Source organism: Oncorhynchus clarkii, chromosome 22 (assembly GCF_045791955.1).
Source record: "Oncorhynchus clarkii lewisi isolate Uvic-CL-2024 chromosome 22, UVic_Ocla_1.0, whole genome shotgun sequence".
NCBI lineage: Eukaryota > Metazoa > Chordata > Actinopteri > Salmoniformes > Salmonidae > Oncorhynchus > Oncorhynchus clarkii.
In genome coordinates, this window is record NC_092168.1 from 26,158,292 (window position 1) to 26,179,467 (window position 21,176).

Sequence of the window (21,176 nt, forward strand, 5' to 3'; positions counted from 1 at the left end):
TTATCATATTGCCTGTCTGAACACGTAGTGATGACTATCGGCTTCATCATTAGATAATATGAATACATCATAACATCCAATGTGTATATCTAATTTATGACTTACACACTAAAGTACACAAGATGGGTCTAAAGTTCAAGTCGCAGACAAGGCACTGGGGCAATTTCAATTCCAGTAGGTAGAAAGATTAAAATATTTAGTTCACAAGTAAATCTCCACACATAAAACCATAGACCATAGACCTATATTTATAATATGCATAAAACACCAAAGAAAGGAAACACCAACATAAAGTGTCTCAATAGGGCGTTGGGCCACCATGAGCCAGAACAGCTTCAATGCACCTTGGGAAGTGTCTGCTCCTCTTGGGGAGTGCGACACCATTCTTCCGCAAGAAATTCCATCATTTGGTGTTTTGTTGATGGTGGTAGATGTCTCAGGCGTCACTCCAGAATCTCCAAAATAGTTCAATTGGGTTGAGATCTGGTGACTGAGATGGCCATGGCATATGGTTTACATCGTTTTCATGCTGATCAAACCATTCAGTGACCACTCATGCCCTGTCGATGGGGCATTGTCATCCTAGGGCATAGCCATGTTAGATGACCCTAAGCATGATGGGATGTTCATTGCTTTTTTCCCATTTATTTTTGTAACCTTTATTTCAAATCAAATCAAATTGTATTTATCAGGTGCGCCAAATACAACCTTACCGTGAAATGCTCACTTACAAGACCTTAACCAACAGTGCAGTTCAAGAAAGAGTTAAGAAAATATTTACCAAATAAACGAAAGTAAAAAAAATAATAAAAAGTAACACAATAAAATAACAATAACAAGGCTATATACCGGTATCGAGTCAATATGCGGGGGTACAGGTTAGAGCTAATTTGTACATGTAGGTAGGGGTGAAGTGACTATACATAGATAATAAACAGCGAGTATCAGCAGTGTAAAAATCTAATGGAGATGGGGGATGTCAATGTAAATAGTCTGGTGGCCATTTGATTAATTGTTCAGCCCTCTTATGGCTTGGGGTAGAAGCTGTTAAGGAGCCTTTTGGTACTAGACTTGGCGCTCCGGTACCGCTTGCCGTGAGGTAGCAGAGAAAACAGTCTATGACTAGTTGACTAGGGTCTTTAGGGCCTTCCTCTGACACCGCCTAGTATTTAGGTCCTGGATTTCAGGAAGCTTGGCCCCAGTGATGTACTGGGCCATTACGCACTACCCTCTGGGACATACGCACTCAATTATTATTTACAATGGCGGCCTACCCCAGCCAAACACTAACCCGGACGATAATGGGCCAATTGTGCACCACCCTATGGGACTCCCAATCACAGCCGGTTGTGAAACAGCCGGTAATCATACCAGGTTCTGTAGTGACGCCTATGACACTGAGATGCAGTGCCTTAGCTGCGCCTTCTTGGAGCCCCTTAATTAACTCAGGAACCACACTTGTGTGGAAGCACCGGCTTTCAATATACTTGTATGACTCATTTACCCAAGTGTTTCCCTTATTTTGGTAATTACCTGTATACTGTCTGTTTAGTTTTAATTTTATTTCCCACTTCATACAATATTGCGCTATGTTCATATGCGCACCACGCTGTTTTTACGGTAATGAGGGGCATGGGAGGGAAATGACGCATGTGGTTAGCTTTTCCGTGAAGAGCAGTTTCACTTTGAAAGCTTGGATCACACCAGAAATGACTACATATTCCAAAAAACATTTTGTCCCTAGCCGGGTGACGTGTTTTCAAAATACACGGAGTTAGTCGATGACTTTTATTTTGTTTTAAAACTAGTTAATAACTTCCAGTGATAATTAAACGTAAGTACTGTACATTTGAGTGCAACATATTGTGCCGTTGAAGTAGCTAAAGAGCTAGCTAACCCGAAAATGAATTAATTTCTGGTTAGCTAGTTAACGTTACATATTTAGATTACGTTACTTGAATGGCTTTGACATTAGCTGAGATATCAACTGTATCGCTAGCTAACCTCATCAGTCTGCAGCACATTCTCAATATTGACATTACCGACACAGCCAGCTTGTTTCAAACGCCTGCTTCATAACTTGCTATCATCGACACCAAAATATCAAGTGCCAGGTTTACCCAGAATGTAGTTGTATACAGTACGTTAACTAGATAACGTTAGCTACCAAAAATAAAGATTGGAATAACGTTTGCTACCGTTAGCTAAAATCTTATGCAGATCACTAAACATGGTTAACGTTAGCTGCAAATGATAGGCAGTGTGCTAGCTAGCAAGCTATGTTCAATGTTGGTATTGTGTGGTCTGTCTCGGCAGTATAGTAACGTAAGCATGAGGACGAGGAACCTCTTGACCAAAGCAGGTGTTTTGGGCTCGGTGTCCATGGCGTTTGGATCCATGCTCTGGTCTCATAAGAAGACAGAACCAACCCAGACGGATTCGGGTTCGGCCCCCTCATGCAAGGAACCACATTTTCCTTATGAGCTCAAACTCGTACAAGTCCTGTTCCGCCACGGAGCCCGAACCCCGCTGAAGTCTATACCAGGCATCATGGAGGTGAGAGACCACCTGTGTCACACAAGAACATCTGACAGACCTGATGCTCTGTTTCCCAGGACTTGAAGTTGAGGGAAAGCCATTTATCTTACCTTCATATGCCTTGTCTTGGAGATGAGGCTATGTTCACCAGCATCTGGAAGTCTAACCTTTTTCCTTGTCCTGTCTGTATCAGGCCCAGTGGGTGCCTAACCTCCTGGAACCCCCAGCACACACACAGATCAACTATGTGGTGACAGACCTGGAAGGAGGTCCACGGCCCTCCTCACCGGTGGAGGACAGCTACCGGGCCAACATACTGACCGTGAGTATGCCTGTGTCTGTTAACGAGCAGAGGAAGTAGTGCCTAGAGAGATAAGGAAAGGAGTAGGCAGTGCTTGGATAAGTACGGTTAATGGATTTAAGTTGTCACGTAGGTGTGCTGGCATTGACTCCATACAGACATATGTCACTGTCACTTACTGGGTTACTCACAGCCAGCTGTCAACCATTAGGATTTCCCGCTCCAGACCAGTAACATCACACAACATCACTGGCACGACGTGTCAGGATTGAAATTCTAGTTGCCCATTTAATCTATTAGTGGTCTTTGAGGGTAGGGGTCATCATAAAGGACTTTGCACCCTGAGAGACCTTCTCCTGAGGCTTAGACCGGGGGCTGTATCTCAGCTAAAGGCCTGTTCAAGTGCAAGAACAATCTGTGGTTCACTCTGACCCAGCTCTGACTGTTATGGTCTGGGCCTGGCACTGAGGGAACGAACAGATAACCAATGAGCATATACTGAGAGGTTTGTCCTTCACTCAGCGGGAGATTGCTGCGAGACTCTTCGGAGGATTGTGTCTGTTTCGCGGTGCACCTGGCATACCACAGTACTACTCCGCGGGCACACAATAGATAGACACTGGTGATGCCATTTTGGATTGACTGTCTTGGCAACCTTTGACTCCTGACCCTGTTCCTCTCCCCTGCAGGGGGGTACGTACCCAGGTCAGCTGACCACGGTGGGCATGCAACAGCTGTATGAGCTGGGAGAGAGGCTGAGGAAGAGATACATCCAGGACACAGCCTTCCTCAACCCCACCTTCAGCCCTACAGAGGTTTAGTAAGTACCACAGCCATCCTCAGCCCCACTTTCAGCCCTACAGAGGTCAAGTAAGTACAGACCAGTAGCCTGGTAGTCACATCTGGTTCTGTAGCCAACTCCCTCTTTGTTTTTGCTTGACAATGTTAAAGGGTATAGCAGAAATATCTGGGCCCCAGGTTAGGTAACCTATAATGTACTGTTATTACTTTATGGATCTAGAAAGAAAGACACTGAATACAAGGATGTAAACTTGAGCTTTACATTTACTAAAGTAATTAGCAATGGCATAATTACATTGCTCATACACTATGCATGACTGTAGGTGCTTGGTCCATAAAGGGGACATGAATAGGTAACAGAACAAGAACATACCATAATCAGTTATCAACCTGAACGGTAAAGTACACTCCTACTACAACACGATTGTAAGATCTGTGACAGAGTACATGTAGCCACAAGACATTGATATATTCTTCTCTCTCTCTCCCAGTGTGCGTTCCACTAACATTGTGAGAACCATAGAGTCTGCCAAGTGCCTGGTGGCAGGGCTGTTCTATCAAAGCCAGAGAGGTAGGTGTCAGTTTGTGTTTGTGTGTCATAGGAAATACTGGTCAATCTCCTAATGTTGCTCCCCCTCTCCTGAAGACATGGTTCCCATTCTGACGACTGAGGCAGAGTCAGAGATCCTGTACCCTAACTACCATGGATGCAGACTGCTCAAACTCCTCAGCGGGTGAGTGACTGTCTGGGTCCCTTTTCTTGTTGATTTTTGTGATTGGCTGGATCCCTCACTTGTTGATTTTTGTAATTGGATGTTTCTCTCGTGTTGGTTTTTGTGATTGGCTGTGTCTGTGTGTGCTGTAGTCATCGCTGGGCGGAGTCATCCACTCTGCCAGACATTGCTGCGGACCTGAGGAGCATCAAGAGTGCTCTGGGCATCGCTGCCCAACAACGGGTTGACTTCATCCTCATCAGGGATGACATGGTGGCAAGAGAGGTGACACAAAACAACAAAAATACAATACCATGACTAAAAAATATCCTTTTGTTACCAAAGTTGATTATGTGGTCAAAGGATATGAGTGATACTATCACTGCGTTACATTGACATTTTAACGTAACAATATGTGTGTTCTAACAGACCCACGGCCTACCCTGCCCACCAGTCCTTGACTCCTGGAGAAACACAGTGGAGCGGAGAGCTGTGGAGATGATCTACCACATCTACGAACCTAGCAAGAGGTCAAAGGGCAGAGGGATTTAAATACAGATCAGCATGTGTAGAGGGTTGGGGAGTAGAACACACAGAAAATACAGTTCCCTGTTCCATGAGCATATGCTTCCTTATTCCACATTATGAAATCACAGTCCACTGTGCATTAGAGGTGTTTTAAAAAATCACCCAATACAGTTGTTTTTTTAATCTTCTCTGGGGTTGGTTTGTTGCGACTAGGGAGAACCTGCAGCTGTGTGTGGGTCCCCTCCTGCATGTCCTAATGGGCAACATAGAAGATAAACTACAGGACACAACCTCAGAGCCCAACAGGTGAACTACTGTAACATTTACCTGTCCATTAGAACACAGAGCCAGTAGCAGAGATTTGCAGTTCTCAACCCAACCACTTGATGGTAGCAAATGTCATTTTCCGAATGGCACATTCTTAGAACGTGTTGTTGCTAAACATCAGAAATCTGAGAGTATGCATGTTTCTTTCAGGAAGCTCTTCCTGTACTCTGCCCACGACACCACTCTGATACCCTGTCTCATGGCTCTGGGGATTTTTGACATGCGATGGCCACCATACGCTTCAGACATCACCCTGGAGCTGCACCAGCACCGGCAGACCAAAGAGGCCTTCGTCAAAGTGTCCTACATTGGCCAGGTAGGATGCAGGGCTCACAGAAGTGTGCGCACAATATTGAAACAATTTCCATATTTCAGTTTCTCTCCGAGAGTCAGTGATCTGTTTGTCTAGCTAGGTTTCCATCCAATGGTGAAGGTACATAAAGGTGGAGGAATTCAGATATGACATCATTGTTTTTAGCACTACCCACAGAGTTCTTAAACTACGGTGCGCAACATGGTCCAATGTGCCAGTAAATCAGCACAATAATTTTTTCCAAAATGCCGCAGTATTGGAGCTAGAATTGGGATCATGTATACTGTGCTGATGCCAATTAAAAAAAGAGTAATGGAGAACATTGTACAATACGGCGAACTGAGCAAACAAGACATTTGTGTTAAGTACTTGGGGGGCCGCCATCTTTATGTTAAAAATGTTTAAAATCCGCATAATGAAAATGTTTCCACCAAACTGATTTGTTGCGGATATTAAAAAAAAATCAGTATATGTACTTTTTCACTAAAGTTGAAATCTAAAGTTTTGTGTTTCCAATGCATTTTCAACTCTACTGATTTTGTCAGAAATCAGTAGTGTTTTGTTTTGTCACAACTGTTGCGTTAAATAGCAAATGCCAAGAGGAGAGTTGTGGATACTATTTATTTGTCAAATGGTAGTGGTGCATCGATCATCATGTCACCAAAATAAGATCCTCAATATTTATTTGGAAAGGAGCATCAAGCTCATCACCTTGCACTTTCACCACCCTGTGAAGGTCATCAATGTATTTAATCTGTAGCCTAATAAACTGCATGGTTTACTGAGTCAGTTTTCACCACCATTTCTCGCATAATACATTTTACCAATACAAAAAGGTCCCTCCGTGTCGAACGAACAAATGATCTGCATTTTTTTATACGGTATAACTGTGGATGGAAACGTGATTAGTGTCTTTCTTACATTCTTTATTTTGATCCATCTCTGTAGGACCAGTTGGTTCCAGGCTGTAGTGGAGTCTACTGCCCCCTGCAGGAGTTCAAGCAGGCCCTCTCCAACTACTCACTGACCTTTGAGCTCTACGAGTCACTCTGCAACCGCACAAAGGGCGTGGCTGAACCCTGAGGCTTCTGCGACCCCCAGCTCTACCCCATGCACTCACTGTTACCAGCCACCGTGTTTACATCCCACTAGAGACTTCCACTCTCCAGCCCTAGCCTAGCATTTGCCTATCACTAGCCAGTGTATTACAACAGAGGTTTTCAAAGTGTGAGTACGCGGTTGTCTTAATGCTCATTGAAGGGAGGCCCACTGTCTCAGACTTTGAAAACAGGCTGTATTACAGTACAAACTGTGTGTTAGGATACCTCACTGCCTAAACGCACAAATATAGCTTCACTGTCAAAGTGTATAACTGGCTTTGAAACCACATCCAGCTGATATCAGGGCAATGGGCATCCTGTGTGTTACTGCTCATACTGGTTAAGATGAAGAGTTTTACTTAGAGGTCTTAATTTTTGAAATGATCTGGTAATATATTCTGCCAAAAAAATAAGTGTGTTACCAATTTATATTCATACGTTTACATTCTGTGACTACTATGCACACAGCAATGTGTATTTACTGTATATCTGATTACTTTATGCACTGTAAATTATAGTGCACCAGATTCTAACTAGCTGAAATATGTTCTGGCTTTGTTGCTTTTAGAGTGAACTAAATTTCTTCATATCAAACTGCAATCTTTTCCTCAGGGGAAAACCAAGCACATCATGTACGTTGTGTTCATAAACCAAGGGAACCAAATGTGTGTGTGTGTGTGTGCACGTTTACCCACTCCAAATCATTCATTTTAGAACCTGTTAAAAGGGAACTACTCTGCTAAAAGTCTGTCGTGAGTGAAACACTAGGTGCTGCCTTTTAGGATTGTATTGTGTATAAATGAAATGCATGGACCTATGAGCAAATATACACCCCCACACTGGAGTGATTTAATTTGCTTGTTAGTTGTATGCCAAATCATGGAGAGTTGCCCTGAAATTCTTTGACTTTGGAGTGGTGGAGAGTAATAAAAGAGTTGGTCAAGGCTTTGTCTCTCACTACTGTGCAGCATAGCAATGCAAATTGTGGTCCAATCTCAACACCAGTGGTCATATATGGTCAGTCAGTGGGCCTCGTAAGGATACCTGAACCTCACCTTTCAGTCATGTATTAGAATTCAGGGGTATTCCGCTCTTACCCTACGAGGGCTGGAGCCTGCTTGTTTTCTGTTCTACCTAATTAATTGCACCTACCTTTGTCCCAGGTCTAAATAAGTCCCTGATTAGAGTGGAACAATGGCACTGTCTGATACATTGTAGTTTTGATCCACTCAAACACGGCCAATATGTTGTCTTCCATTGCCACAGCCTTGGAAGACGTCTCTGTACCAAAGACAATGGAGGTACACATGACAAGCTTACAGACGGGTGAGGAAGTAGGGATCTTGGTTTTTCCTGACCATGTGAAGGAAAAGTAATGTTATATGGTCTGGAAAGATATTGATGGTCAGATTTCTGTCTTTCTTGATACCCTGTTCCACTAATGTCTGAGACCACCATACATACAGCACCTGACTAGCTCATCGAGGCCTGTCCCACTAATGTCTGAGACGACTATAAAGTACATGACGAGCTCACCAGTTCTACAGTCTGATCCCACTCAGTTCATTTTCTATGAGATTGATGCTGTGGGAATGATATTCCAGAGTAAATAGAAGAACAAACAGGAGTAAGAGAGCACACAGAACAGTACTACCGCTATTCACACTGACTGGCTGGTAGAAATGTTTATATGTGAGTAAGACACTTAAGTTGATCCATGTTTGTGCTTTTTTAATAATACTAGTATCTTTGAGGTCATAGTTTGGTTTGTTATACACTGGAGTTACAAAGGAAATGAATGGAAAACAGTACTGTTCTTTAGTGGGGCGTCCCTCCCCCAATGAAAGGTGGATAAGAGAGCTTAGAGGTCATTGATAGAATCCCTATACATACTTACAACAAAAACACACACACAGGCGCATACACACACAGTCATACTGGACAGAAATAGTCAAAACGATGGAGCCAGAGAGAAGATGGGAGTTCCATTGAAATCTTCTCAAAGTACGATTTTATTCCACAAAGTCTTTCTATGTTTGTTATCCATTACCGGACAAATCCATTGTTGATTTTTAACTGATTTGAAAAAGTCGATGTACAGTCCTCCAAGGTGGTTCACTCCATTCCTCTCCGATGCTCAACTCACCCTTATAATCAGAGATTTAGAAGAAAAAAAACACTTGAACAGATTAAATTGACATTGAAGCACAGCAATCCCATACATTCAGACATTTCTGAAGAGACTAAATGAAATGCTTGTGGTAAAAGACAAGTACTGGGCTATGTAGCTCCCACAAGCCATTAACTACCCATTCCTCTGCACTACATGTTTCAATCCAGAGAACCCACCTCTGTCTTTCATTCCTTACTTCCTGCGTTTTAATCCATCTCTTATCTGCTGTGAGACTTATTCCATCCTCATACTGTATATCGGCTCAGAACATTCAAGGTCCAAGATTCTGTGAGTTGTGTGTTAGAACATTCCGGGCCCTGGGCTGAACCCCATGTCCATGTCCCTGCCACGCTGCCTCATATGCCCCCCCATCATCATCGTCTGCTGGGGGGGGGCACCCATGCCTTGTAGTGACATCATCATATTGGGCGACCCCCCAGGCCCAGGGTGGTTGTAGAGCACCCCCCTCTCCTTCCCCTGCATCATGCCCCCCGGACCCCCCGGTGACATCATCCGGTGCTGGGGCCCCATCATTCCCTGACCCATGAACCCTGGGGGTCCATGCGGCCGCATATGATTGTGGGAAGGGTTTCCCATGGGCATGTCCTGGGGGGCCATACCACCTCCCGGCCCCCCAGCCATCCCCCCCATCCCTTGCATGGACATGCCCATCCTGGGCGGGCCCTCCCCCATCATACCCTGCATCATCCCCTGCATGTGTGGAGGTTTCCCCCCTGGGCCAGGCCCATCTCCTCCTCCCCTGGGGTAGTAGGACAGAGTCTGGCTGGGCTTCTCTGATGGGATGATCCTGGACAGGTCAAACTCTGGCATACCGGATGCTCCTGTTCGCATCACTTCATGCAGATCTGCATCACTAAACTCTCCCTGCATGTTGAACTGCGGTCCTCCAGGGTTGTTGGGCCTACCCCCGTCGCCTCCCCCTCCATGGGGCATGTTCCCCATCCGACCCCCCATAGGACCCCCCTCTCCCTGGAAGCCCATGGGATGTCCTGGGAAGCCCTGGGGCCCGGGGCCATTGTGGGGGGAGAAGGGACCCTGCTGGGAGGGGGATTGGGGCAGGGGGTAGCCCTGCACTCGGTGGGAGTAGCCCATGCGCCCCTGGGGCATCATCTGGGGGTTGCCCATGCCTTGGTCCTGGGGGTTGGGGGGCATCATCATGCCATGGGGCATCATGCCCGGGCCAATGTTGGGAGAAGGCATCTGCTGGGGCATGCCGTGGGAGAGAGGCTGGGAGCCCATGGGGGTCATACCCAGAGGACTGAGGGCAGGCATTGAGCTAGAGGAGCCGGGGCCCATCATACGAGGAGGACCTTGGTGCTGGTTCATTCCCATACCTACAGAGGGCCACAGAGAGAGACAAGAGGGATGTTAGTGCACCATACAACACAGACAGCAAACCTACATCAAGTGGCGTAAACAGAGTCACACCTCTATGAAAAAGGGTTCAAAATACATCTCAAAAATGGTTTAACATGACTTCTAGCCATGTCTCCATCCACTCACCATTGTTGTTCATGGGGGGTAGATTTGGGGAGCGTGCGGGGGGCGAGTCGTCGTCCGAGCTCGCCACCGTCTTGATGGCGTCGTGGTAGAGGGGGGTGGAGCTTGGCATGGCGAACTTAGACATGCGTGACATCATGATGGAGAGGGGGTTCTGGGATAGCGTGGGTTCGGGGGGGAGGGAATAGGGGCTGCCGGTCGGGGCGCCACCTGGACCCCCCTGGAGGGGCATGGGGCCAGACTGGGCTCCTGACGAGGGGGGGACGTTACCACCTGGTGAGAGAGGGGAGAGAGAGAGAGAAGAGAGAGATGAAAAATAATAACTATTTACCTTAGGTAGCAAAACATATCCTGGTTTGAAATACAGTGCCTTGCGAAAGTATTCGGCCCCCTTGAACTTTGCGACCTTTTGCCACATTTCAGGCTTAAAACATAAAGATATAAAACTGTCTTTTTTTGTGAAGAATCAACAACAAGTGGGACACAATCAAAAGTGGAACGACATTTATTGGATATTTCAAACTTTTTTAACAAATCAAAAACTGAAAAATTGGGCGTGCAAAATTATTCAGCCCCCTTAAGTTAATACTTTGTAGCGCCACCTTTTGCTGCGATTACAGCTGTAAGTCGCTTGGGGTATGTCTCTATCAGTTTTGCACATCGAGAGACTGAAATTTTTTCCCATTCCTCCTTGCAAAACAGCTCGAGCTCAGTGAGGTTGGATGGAAAGCATTTGTGAACAGCAGTTTTCAGTTCTTTCCACAGATTCTCGATTGGATTCAGGTCTGGACTTTGACTTGGCCATTCTAACACCTGGATATGTTTATTTTTGAACCATTCCATTGTAGATTTTGCTTTATGTTTTGGATCATTGTCTTGTTGGAAGACAAATCTCCGTCCCAGTCTCAGGTCTTTTGCAGACTCCATCAGGTTTTCTTCCAGAATGGTCCTGTATTTGTCTCCATCCATCTTCCCATCAATTTTAACCATCTTCCCTGTCCCTGCTGAAGAAAAGCAGGCCCAAACCATGATGCTGCCACCACCATGTTTGACAGTGGGGATGGTGTGTTCAGCTGTGTTGCTTTTACGCCAAACATAACGTTTTGCATTGTTGCCAAAAAGTTCAATTTTGGTTTCATCTGACCAGAGCACCTTCTTCCACGTGTTTGGTGTGTCTCCCAGGTGGCTTGTGGCAAACTTTAAACGACACTTTTTATGGATATCTTTAAGAAATGGCTTTCTTCTTGCCACTCTTCCATAAAGGCCAGATTTGTGCAATATACGACTGATTGTTGTCCTATGGACAGAGTCTCCCACCTCAGCTGTAGATCTCTGCAGTTCATCCAGAGTGATCATGGGCCTCTTGGCTGCATCTCTGATCAGTCTTCTCCTTGTATGAGCTGAAAGTTTAGAGGGACGGCCAGGTCTTGGTAGATTTGCAGTGGTCTGATACTCCTTCCATTTCAATATTATCGCTTGCACAGTGCTCCTTGGGATGTTTAAAGCTTGGGAAATCTTTTTGTATCCAAATCCGGCTTTAAACTTCTTCACAACAGTATCTCGGACCTGCCTGGTGTGTTCCTTGTTCTTCATGATGCTCTCTGCGCTTTTAACGGACCTCTGAGACTATCACAGTGCAGGTGCATTTATACGGAGACTTGATTACACACAGGTGGATTGTATTTATCATCATTAGTCATTTAGGTCAACATTGGATCATTCAGAGATCCTCACTGAACTTCTGGAGAGAGTTTGCTGCACTGAAAGTAAAGGGGCTGAATAATTTTGCACGCCCAATTTTTCAGTTTTTGATTTGTTAAAAAAGTTTGAAATATCCAATAAATGTCGTTCCACTTCATGATTGTGTCCCACTTGTTGTTGATTCTTCACAAAAAAATACAGTTTTATATCTTTATGTTTGAAGCCTGAAATGTGGCAAAAGGTCGCAAAGTTCAAGGGGGCCGAATACTTTTGCAAGGCACTGTAGATATATAAGGGACATTGTGGCAAATACATTTTAGATACAGACATCAACCGGCCGTGATTGGGAGTCCCGTCGGGTGGCGCACAATTGGCCCAGTGTCGTCCGGTGTTTGTCCGGTGTAGGCAGTCATTGTAAATAAGAATTTGTTCTTAACTGACTTGCCTAGTTAAATAAAGGTTAAATTAAACTTTAAAATGTTTTAATTGTAAAAAATGATGGGGGTGTGATTTCCCTGAAAAGGGAGAATGTTTCTGCTTTGGGAAAATGTGTTTAGATGGATGAGAATGATTCTTTCAATTGACTTATAAATTACATGATTTAAAGATGACAGACAAATGCTAACCTGCCTGATACACAACACAGAGGTCTGTTTAGACTGCTTTGGTCAACAGACATTACAAAACAGCCCTCTATTAAAGACGTGAGGTAATCATCATTCAAGAGAAAGGTAGTAAGTATTAAAATCTCTTTGAAAATGAATATTATCTGTCTTGAAATTGAAATACACATGTTTTATGTTGTTTATCACAGCAGTTGAGAGAAAGAGGGAGAGAGAGAGATGAGACAGCCTATAAGGAGGAGGTCAGAGACCTCAGCAAGACAAACCGTGGACTACCGGAAAAGGAGGGTCGAGCACTCGCCCATTCACATCAACGGGGCTGTATTAAAGAGGGTTGAGAGCTTCAAGTTGGATCTACCATGGTCCACACACACACACCAACACAGTCGTGAAGAGGGCACGACAACGCCTCGTCCCCCTCAGGAGGCTGAAACGATTTGGCATGGGCCCTCAGATCCTCAAAAAGTTCTACAGCCGCACCACTGAGAGCATCTTGACTGGCTGTATCACAGCTTCATATGGCAACTGCTTTGCATCCGACTGCAAGGCACTACACAGGGTAGTGCGTACGGCCCAGTACATCACAGGGGCTGGGTGCTCTGTTATACAGGACCTCTATACCAGGCGGTGTCAGAGGAAGGCCCTAAAAATGGTCAAAGACTCCAATCACCCAAGAATGCTAAATAGTTAGTTAAAAAGTTAACCAAATAGCTACCCGGACTATCTGCATTTACGCATCACATACGTTGCTGTTACATACGTTGCTGTTACATTACGTTGCTGTTACATACGTTGCTGTTACATTAGTTGCTGTTACATACGTTGCTGTTACATTAGTTGCTGTTACATACGTTGCTGTTACATTACGTTGCTGTTACATACGTTGCTGTTACATACGTTGCTGTTACATTACGTTGCTGTTACATACGTTGCTGTTACATACGTTGCTGTTACATTACGTTGCTGTTACATTACGTTGCTGTTACATTACGTTGCTGTTACATACGTTGCTGTTACATTACGTTGCTGTTACATTACGTTGCTGTTACATTACGTTGCTGTTACATACGTTGCTGTTACATTACGTTGCTGTTACATACGTTGCTGTTACATACGTTGCTGTTACATTACGTTGCTGTTACATACGTTGCTGTTACATACGTTGCTGTTACATACGTTGCTGTTACATACGTTGCTGTTACATACGTTGCTGTTACATACGTTGCTGTTACATACGTTGCTGTTACATTACGTTGCTGTTACATTACGTTGCTGTTACATTACGTTGCTGTTACATTACGTTGCTGTTACATTACGTTGCTGTTACATACGTTGCTGTTACATACGTTGCTGTTACATACGTTGCTGTTACATACGTTGCTGTTACATTACGTTGCTGTTACATTACGTTGCTGTTACATACGTTGCTGTTACATACGTTGCTGTTACATACGTTGCTGTTACATACGTTGCTGTTACATACGTTGCTGTTACATACGTTGCTGTTACATTACGTTGCTGTTACATTACGTTGCTGTTACATACGTTGCTGTTACATACGTTGCTGTTACATTACGTTGCTGTTACATTACGTTGCTGTTACATACGTTGCTGTTACATTACGTTGCTGTTACATTACGTTGCTGTCACATTACATTGCTGTTACATACGTTGCTGTTACATACGTTGCTGTTACATTGTTGCTGTTACATTACGTTGCTGTTACATACGTTGCTGTTACATACGTTGCTGTTACATTACGTTGCTGTTACCATTTATCATCTATCCTGTTGCCTAGTCACTTTATTCCTACCTATATGTACATATCCACCTCTTACCCCTGCACATCAACTCAGTACAGGTACCCCATGTATATAACCAAGTTTTCATTACTGAATGTGTATTTATTATTATTATTATGTGTTTTTTCTATTATTTCTCTCTGCATTGTTGGGAAGGGCTCGTAAGTAAGCATTTCACTGTTAGTCCACACCTGTTGTTTACGAAGTACGTGACAAATCAAATTTGATTAGCGAGAGAGCGAGCGAGCTAGAGAAAAAGAGCGGTAGAGGGAGAAATAACATTAACAAGAATAAAGCCATAGAAGTACTGTACCTTGCTCCATGTTACCCATCATGTTAGGTGAGGTCATACTGAGGGGGGGTTTTCCCCCCTGCTGCTGGGGGAGTACTGGGCTGGGCATGGGGGGTTTGGGGGAGGATGCCCACCCTGGAGAAGGGTTGGGGAGGGACGGGGACCTCATATGTACTGGGGAGGCACCAGCAGACCCCATCATAGAATGAGGGGACTTCATTGGGGCCGAGTTGGTAGTGTTAGGGGGGCCGTTGGGTCCCGGAGGGCCGGAGAGCATACCAGCCAGCTGGGAGGGGGTCTGGGGGGACTTGAGATTCCCAGAGGGAGAGCCCATCATGGGGGATTGCACCTGCCTCAAAGGAGGGGACTTGAGGGGATTGAGACTGGGCGAGCTGGCCCCTCCTGACTGGATGTTCAGTTCTGCAGGCTTACGTCCCCTCTGGCCCTGGGGTGTTCCGGCGGCGGTGGGAAGGTGGTTGAGTCGGCCGTTGCCCGCCGTAGGCGTGGTCCTGTGCTCCGGGCCACGGTAGGGCTGCTCTCCATGAGGCCCCCTCATACTTCCAGGACCCCCAGGGAAGGGCCGTCCGGGCCCCATGGGGAAGTCCCCTGGCTGGGGATGGTCAGGGAAGTGGGACCCCTGCATCTGCCTTCCCTGGGGCCCCATGTTGTCCATTGGAGGCCCTCTCATTCTCATTATCTCGTCTGGGCTCATATTCATTGGCCCATCTCGTAGTTGGGGGTTCCCATGGGGGCCCATGCCAAACTCAGGGCCCATATCCCGGCCCCCCATCACAGCCAGTCTGGAGGAGGGGCTCATGGGGCCCTCGCCAGGCATCCTGGGAAACATCATCCCGCCACCGTTGCCCGGCTCCATGCCGCCTCTTTGGTGTCCCATCATCCTCTGCATCTCCATCATCATCTGTGGAGGAAGGCCCGGTCCCTTGTCGCCCCCCATGCCCTGGTGAAACATAGCCTCCTGGACTGACTGGGGGTTGGGGAAGCGCTCTCCCCGCAACCCTGGACCTCCGAACATCCCCCCTGGCCCTCCTGGGAACCCTCGGCCATCCCCCATTCTGGGGGGCATGTCTTCAGGCCAGCCCATCCCGGGCCTGGGGGGTCCCTCCATATCAGGATTCATCATGCCTTGGGGGAACCCTGGCATCCTCTGCATGTGAGGCGGCATCCCTCTGGGGCCCATGGCAATGCGCTCCTGGTAGTGCTCTGATGGCCCTCCCGGCCCCCCTGGACCCCACACCTCTCCGGGGCCCATCTGGTAGGGAGGTGGGGGTCCTCTCATCATGCCGCGCGGCCCGTGGGGATGCATCATCATGTCGGGAGGAAGTGGGCGGTGATGCATTTCCTGTTTCCTCTTCTTCTCCTCGTAGAACTCCTGCTGCAGCTTCAGCCAGGCCACCTGCTCCGGGGTCATGTGCTCTCCGTCTCCACACCCCCCAGGACCTATCATGTGACCCAGCTCATCTGGGAAGGGGGGCATGTCTCTGGGGTGTCCATGCAGGGGGCCGAATGGGGGTCCCTGGGGTCGGGGCCCTCCTGGTCCCACTGGTGGACCTAGGCTCTGGGACTGGGCCATCATGGCCTGGAGAGGGCCCTGCTCCGGCCTCCTGGGTCCCACATCAGGCATGCCGTCGTGGGGCTGTGGGGGTCCCCCATGGGGGCCGGGTGGCGGTGGGGCGTCGCGGTCGTCAGGGAAGAGCATGCGCTGGATGTCTCGGAGGGTCTGGAGGGAGCGTTGGCGGTGCTCCAGCTGTTCCTGGGACAGTCCCTCGGTATTGGCCTCCATGTTGAGAAGCTCCTGGGCCAGTTGCTGCTGCTGCTGCTGCTGGGGTGTCAGACCCGGGTGACCCATCCCCATTGACCCCGGCCCTCCTCCTTCCCCAGGCTGAGGGGGGTTCACAGGGGGCATGCCCTGTTCGGACTGAGGCTGGCACCCAGGGGCCTGGTCACCTGGACCCATGGTATTACCAGGGATTTTCTTGGGGTCCATGCCTGCTGAGGAGGCCCCATCCTGGGTGAGTGAACCAGGCTTAATCCCCTGGGGAGGGGGCTGGGGTGGAGCTTGATCAGTCATGCCAGGTTTAGACACTGTCTGGTGGTTCTGGTCTGAGGGGTGAGATGACTGCTGAGAGGGCTTGGAGTCACCTCGGAGGGGTCCTGTCTGATTGTTCTAAAATGAAGAAAGGAAAAAAGAGAGAGGGAATTAAAAACAAGGAGGCTTGAGTAAGTGAGGGTTTGTAAGTCTTTATCAAAGCTGACTGTATGCCAAGTGGCCTGCGGTCATCACCTTTGTCACTGTGTATTGTGTGTATGTGTGTGTGTTTAACTATACTGGACGTGTTTAACTAAGTCCCCACAAGAATAGTAAACAAACCAACATTTTACCAACTGGGAACATTTTGTTAGTCCCCACAAGGTCAAATGCTATTTCAAGGCGGTTTAGGGTTTAGGGTTAAGGTTAGTGTTAGGCTTAGAATTTGGGATAGGAGCTGGGTTAGGGTTTGGTTTTAGGGTTAAGGTTAGGTTTAGGGAAAATGTAATTTAAGGGGACTGAATTGTGTGTCCCCACTAGGTTAGTTATACAAGAATGGTGTGTGTGTGTGTGTGTTTGTGTGTGTGTGTGTGTGTCCTTACCAGGGGTGGGAGGGGGGTCTTGTCCTTGCTGTTGGATATGTTTTTCATGTGGAAGTTGATTATATTTTCTGAGTGTCCTGTCAAAACAGCATCGGCTGCCCTGAGGATCAGAAACCAGACAGTCACACATCAGTCAGCAGTCTATGTGTGTGTGTGTGTGTGCGCATGCGTGGTGTGTGTCCACGTGTGCCAGCAGAATGACGGCAGTGTTAGACAAGGGCATGAAGGAAATGCCAAGGTTGACATACTAAACAAACAACTTTACACACATTTTCCAATTAACATCCACATCTTTCATCTCCTATTCCCTACAGAGGACAGTGTTAATCTGAGCTAACTGAAACACACACACACTTTCAGGCAAGCACACTGAAAACAAAGCATAGCTGCAGGCTTTCACATGTTCGGTGGAGAGCAATATTTCTGGATTTGATGTCTCCTCTACTTTCTCAGAGAAATGTGCAGCATGATGTGCTTATGCACATTGGTTATTATTCTCTGCCCCCTCCGTGTGTACAGTGTGTGTGTGTGTGTGTGTGCCTTGAGTGTACAAAACATTAGGAATATCTTTCCATGACACACTGACCAGGTGAAAGCTATGATCCCTTATTGACGTCACAATCCCTTATTAATTGTTGCGTTTATATTTTTGTTCAGTTTATATAAAGCACCAGTCAAAAGTTTGGACACACTTAGTCAAAAGTTTCTTTATTTTTACTATTTTCTACATTGTAAAATAATAGTGAAGACATCAAAACTATGAAATAACACAAATGGAATCAAAAGTAAACAAAAGTGTTAAACAAATCAAAATATATTTTCTATTTGAGATTCTTCAAAGTAGACACCATTTGCCTTGCCTAGAGCATATCGGACTGTCCATCAACCAATTTCTTGGGCTACAATACCTATTTGCCAATTGGCCTGGGGCCTTTTATTGCCTACACGGAGCTCTGCCAATCCAACACGACTGGTCTGCCGACGTAACCGTCCAAGGGGGCTACAACAGACTCTTCTGCCCTTCTGCTAGCCCCGGCCCGCTAGCTGTCTGAGTCGCCGTGTCTCCAGCTCGCCTAAATACCCACTGGTCCATTTGATCACTCGGCTATTCATACCCAAATGTCGATATGCCTTGTCCATTGCTGTTCTGGTTAGTGATTATTGTCTTATTTCACTATAGAGCCTCCAGCCCTGCTCAATATGCCTTAACTAGCCCCTTTGTTCCACCTCCCACACATGCGGTAACCTCACATATTCGATTATGATATTTCTAGAAACAAACCTCTCTCATCGTGACTCAATGCCTAGGTTTACCTCCACTGTATTCACATCCTACCATACCCTTGTCTGTACATTAAGCCTTGAATCTATTCTTCCACGCCCAGAAACCTCCTTTTACTCTCTGTTCCGAACGCACTAGACTAGACGGCTAGTTCTTATAGTCTTTAGCCGTACCCTTATCCTACTCTTCGTCAGTTCATCTGGTGATGTAGTGGTTAAACCAGGCCCTGCAGCACCTAGCTCCACTCCCATTCAAATCAAATCTAATTTTATTTGTCACATACACATGGTTAGCAGATGTTAATGCGAGTGTAGCGAAATGCTTGTGCTTCTAGTTCCGACAATGCAGTAATAACCAACAAGTAATCTAACTAACAATTCCAAAACTACTGTCTTATACACACAAGTGTAAGGGGATAAAGAATATGTACATAAAGATATATGAATGAGTGATGGTACAGAGCGGCATAGGCAAGATACAGTAGATGGTATCGAGTACAGTATATACATATGAGATGAGTATGTAAACAAAGTGGCATAGTTAAAGTGGCTAGTGATACATGTATTACATAAAGATGCAGTAGATGATATAGAGTACAGTATATACGTATACATATGAGATGAATAATGTAGGGTATGTAAACATTATATTAAGTAGCATTGTTTAAAGTGGCTAGTGATATATTTTACATCATTTCCCATCAATTCCCATTATTAAAGGGTTCCCCAGGCATCATTCCCCAGGCACTCTCCTTTGTTGACTTCTGTAACCGTAAAAGCCTTGGTTTCATGCATGTTAACATTAGAAGCCTCCTCCCTAAGTTTGTTTTATTCACTGCTTTAGCACACTCCACCAACCCTGATGTCCTAGCCGTGTCTGAACTCTGGCTTAGGAAGGCCACCAAAAATCCATCCCTAACTATAACATTTTTCGACAAGATATAACTTCCAAAGGGGGCGGAGTTGCAATCTACTGCAGAGATAGCCTGCAGAGCTCTGTCATACTATCCAGGTCTGTGCCCAAACAATTCAAGCTGCTTCTTCTAAAAATCCACCTTTCCAGAAACAAGTCTCTCACCGTTGCCGCTTGTTATAGACCACCTTGTGCCCCCAGCTGTGCACTGGACACTGTGAATTGATTGCCCACGATCTATCTTCACAGTTCGTACTGTTAGATGACCTAAACTGGGACATGCTTAACACAGCGGCCGTCCTACAATCTAAGTTGCCCTCAATCACACACAAATTATCAATGAACCTACCAGGTACAACCCCAAATCCATAAACATGGGCACCCTCATAGATATCATCCTGACCAACCTGCCCTCTAAATACACCTCTACTGTCTTAAACTAGGATCTCAGCGATCACTGCCTCATTGCCTACATCCGTAATGGGTCTGTGGTCAAACGACCACCCTTCACTGTCAAACACTCCCTAAAACACTTCAGCGAGAACACCTTTCTAATCGACCTGGCCCGGGTATGCTGGAAGGATATTGACCGAATTCCGTCAGTAGAGGATGTCTGGTTGTTCTTAAAAAGTGCTTTCCTTACAATCTTAAATAAGCATGCCCCGTTCAAAAAAATTTTAGAACCAGGAACAGATATAGCCCTTTGTTCACTCCAGACCTGACTGCCCTTGACCAGCACAAAAACATCCTGTGGCGTACTGCATAAGTTTCGAAGAGCCCCCGCGATATGTAACTTTTCAGGGAAGTTAGGAACCAATACAGGCAGTTAGGAAAGCAAAGGCTAGCTTTTTCAAACAGAAATGTGCATCCTGTAGCACAAACTACAAAAAGTTATGGGACACTAAAGTCCATGGAGAATAAGAGCACCTCCTCCCAGCTGCCCACTGCACTGAGGCTAGGAAACACTGTCACATCCACAATAATTGAGAATTTCAATAAGCATTTCTCAACAGCTGGCCATGCTTTCCACCTGGCTACCCCTACCCCGGTCAACAGCCCTGCACCCCCCACAGCAACTTGCCCATGCCTCCCCCATTTCTCCTTCACCCAAATCTAGATAGCTGATGTTCTAAAAGAGTTGCAAAATCTGGACCCCTACAAATCAGCTGGGCTAGACAATCAGAACCCTCTCTTTCTAAAATTATCCGCCGCAATTGTTGCAACCCCTATTACTAGCCTGTTCAACCTCTCCTTCGTATCGTCTGAGATCCCTAAAGATTGGAAAGCTGCCAGGGTCATCTCCCTCTTCAAAGGGGGAGACACTCTAGACCCAAACTGTTACAGACCTATATCTATCCTACCCTGCCTTTCTAAGGTCTTCGAAAGCCAAGTTAACAAACAGATTACCGACCATTTCGAATCCCAACGTACCTTCTCCGCTATGCAATCTGGTTTCAGAGCTGGTCATGGGTGCACCTCAGCCACGCTCAAGGTCCTAAACGATATCATAACCGCCATCGACAAAAGACAATACTGTGCAGCCGTATTCATCAACGTGGCCAAGGCTTTCGACTCTGTCAATCACCACATTCTTATCGGC

At 46.2% G+C, this 21,176-nt stretch overlaps 2 protein-coding genes across 7 annotated transcripts in view; one reads left to right on the forward strand and one right to left on the reverse strand.

Annotated features, from left to right (window-relative positions):
* Positions 1–1,646: 1,646 nt before the first annotated feature.
* Positions 1,647–7,566, forward strand: LOC139380643 (lysophosphatidic acid phosphatase type 6-like). Of its 2 annotated transcripts, none has more exons than XM_071123533.1 (11): positions 1,647–1,834; positions 2,317–2,556; positions 2,732–2,860; positions 3,529–3,659; positions 4,132–4,211; positions 4,287–4,374; positions 4,506–4,638; positions 4,783–4,883; positions 5,095–5,187; positions 5,359–5,524; positions 6,470–7,566. In XM_071123533.1, exons 2-11 carry the CDS (start codon positions 2,332–2,334, stop codon positions 6,602–6,604), a joined length of 1,281 nt encoding a protein of 426 aa, XP_070979634.1. In that variant the 5' UTR covers positions 1,647–1,834; positions 2,317–2,331; the 3' UTR covers positions 6,605–7,566. The 2 variants fall into 2 exon arrangements, with proteins under 2 accessions (XP_070979634.1, XP_070979635.1); XM_071123534.1 differs by having other exon boundaries at positions 1,711–1,834; positions 2,322–2,556.
* Positions 7,567–8,291: 725 nt separating this feature from the next.
* The window catches only part of LOC139380644 (B-cell CLL/lymphoma 9 protein-like), a 35,064-nt gene continuing 22,179 nt past the window's right edge, over positions 8,292–21,176 (reverse strand). For 3 of the 5 annotated variants that reach the window (XM_071123538.1, XM_071123535.1, XM_071123536.1), the window contains 4 exons: positions 17,383–17,482; positions 14,755–16,918; positions 10,319–10,588; positions 8,351–10,149 (listed from right to left, as the gene is read on the reverse strand). In XM_071123538.1, the coding sequence (XP_070979639.1) occupies positions 9,095–10,149; positions 10,319–10,588; positions 14,755–16,918; positions 17,383–17,482 (3,589 nt within the window). In that variant the 3' untranslated portion in view covers positions 8,351–9,094. Of the gene's footprint in view, positions 10,150–10,318; positions 10,589–14,754; positions 16,919–17,382; positions 17,483–21,176 lie in introns of all 5 variants that reach the window. The other 2 variants (XM_071123539.1, XR_011628452.1) reach the window with 2 other exon arrangements.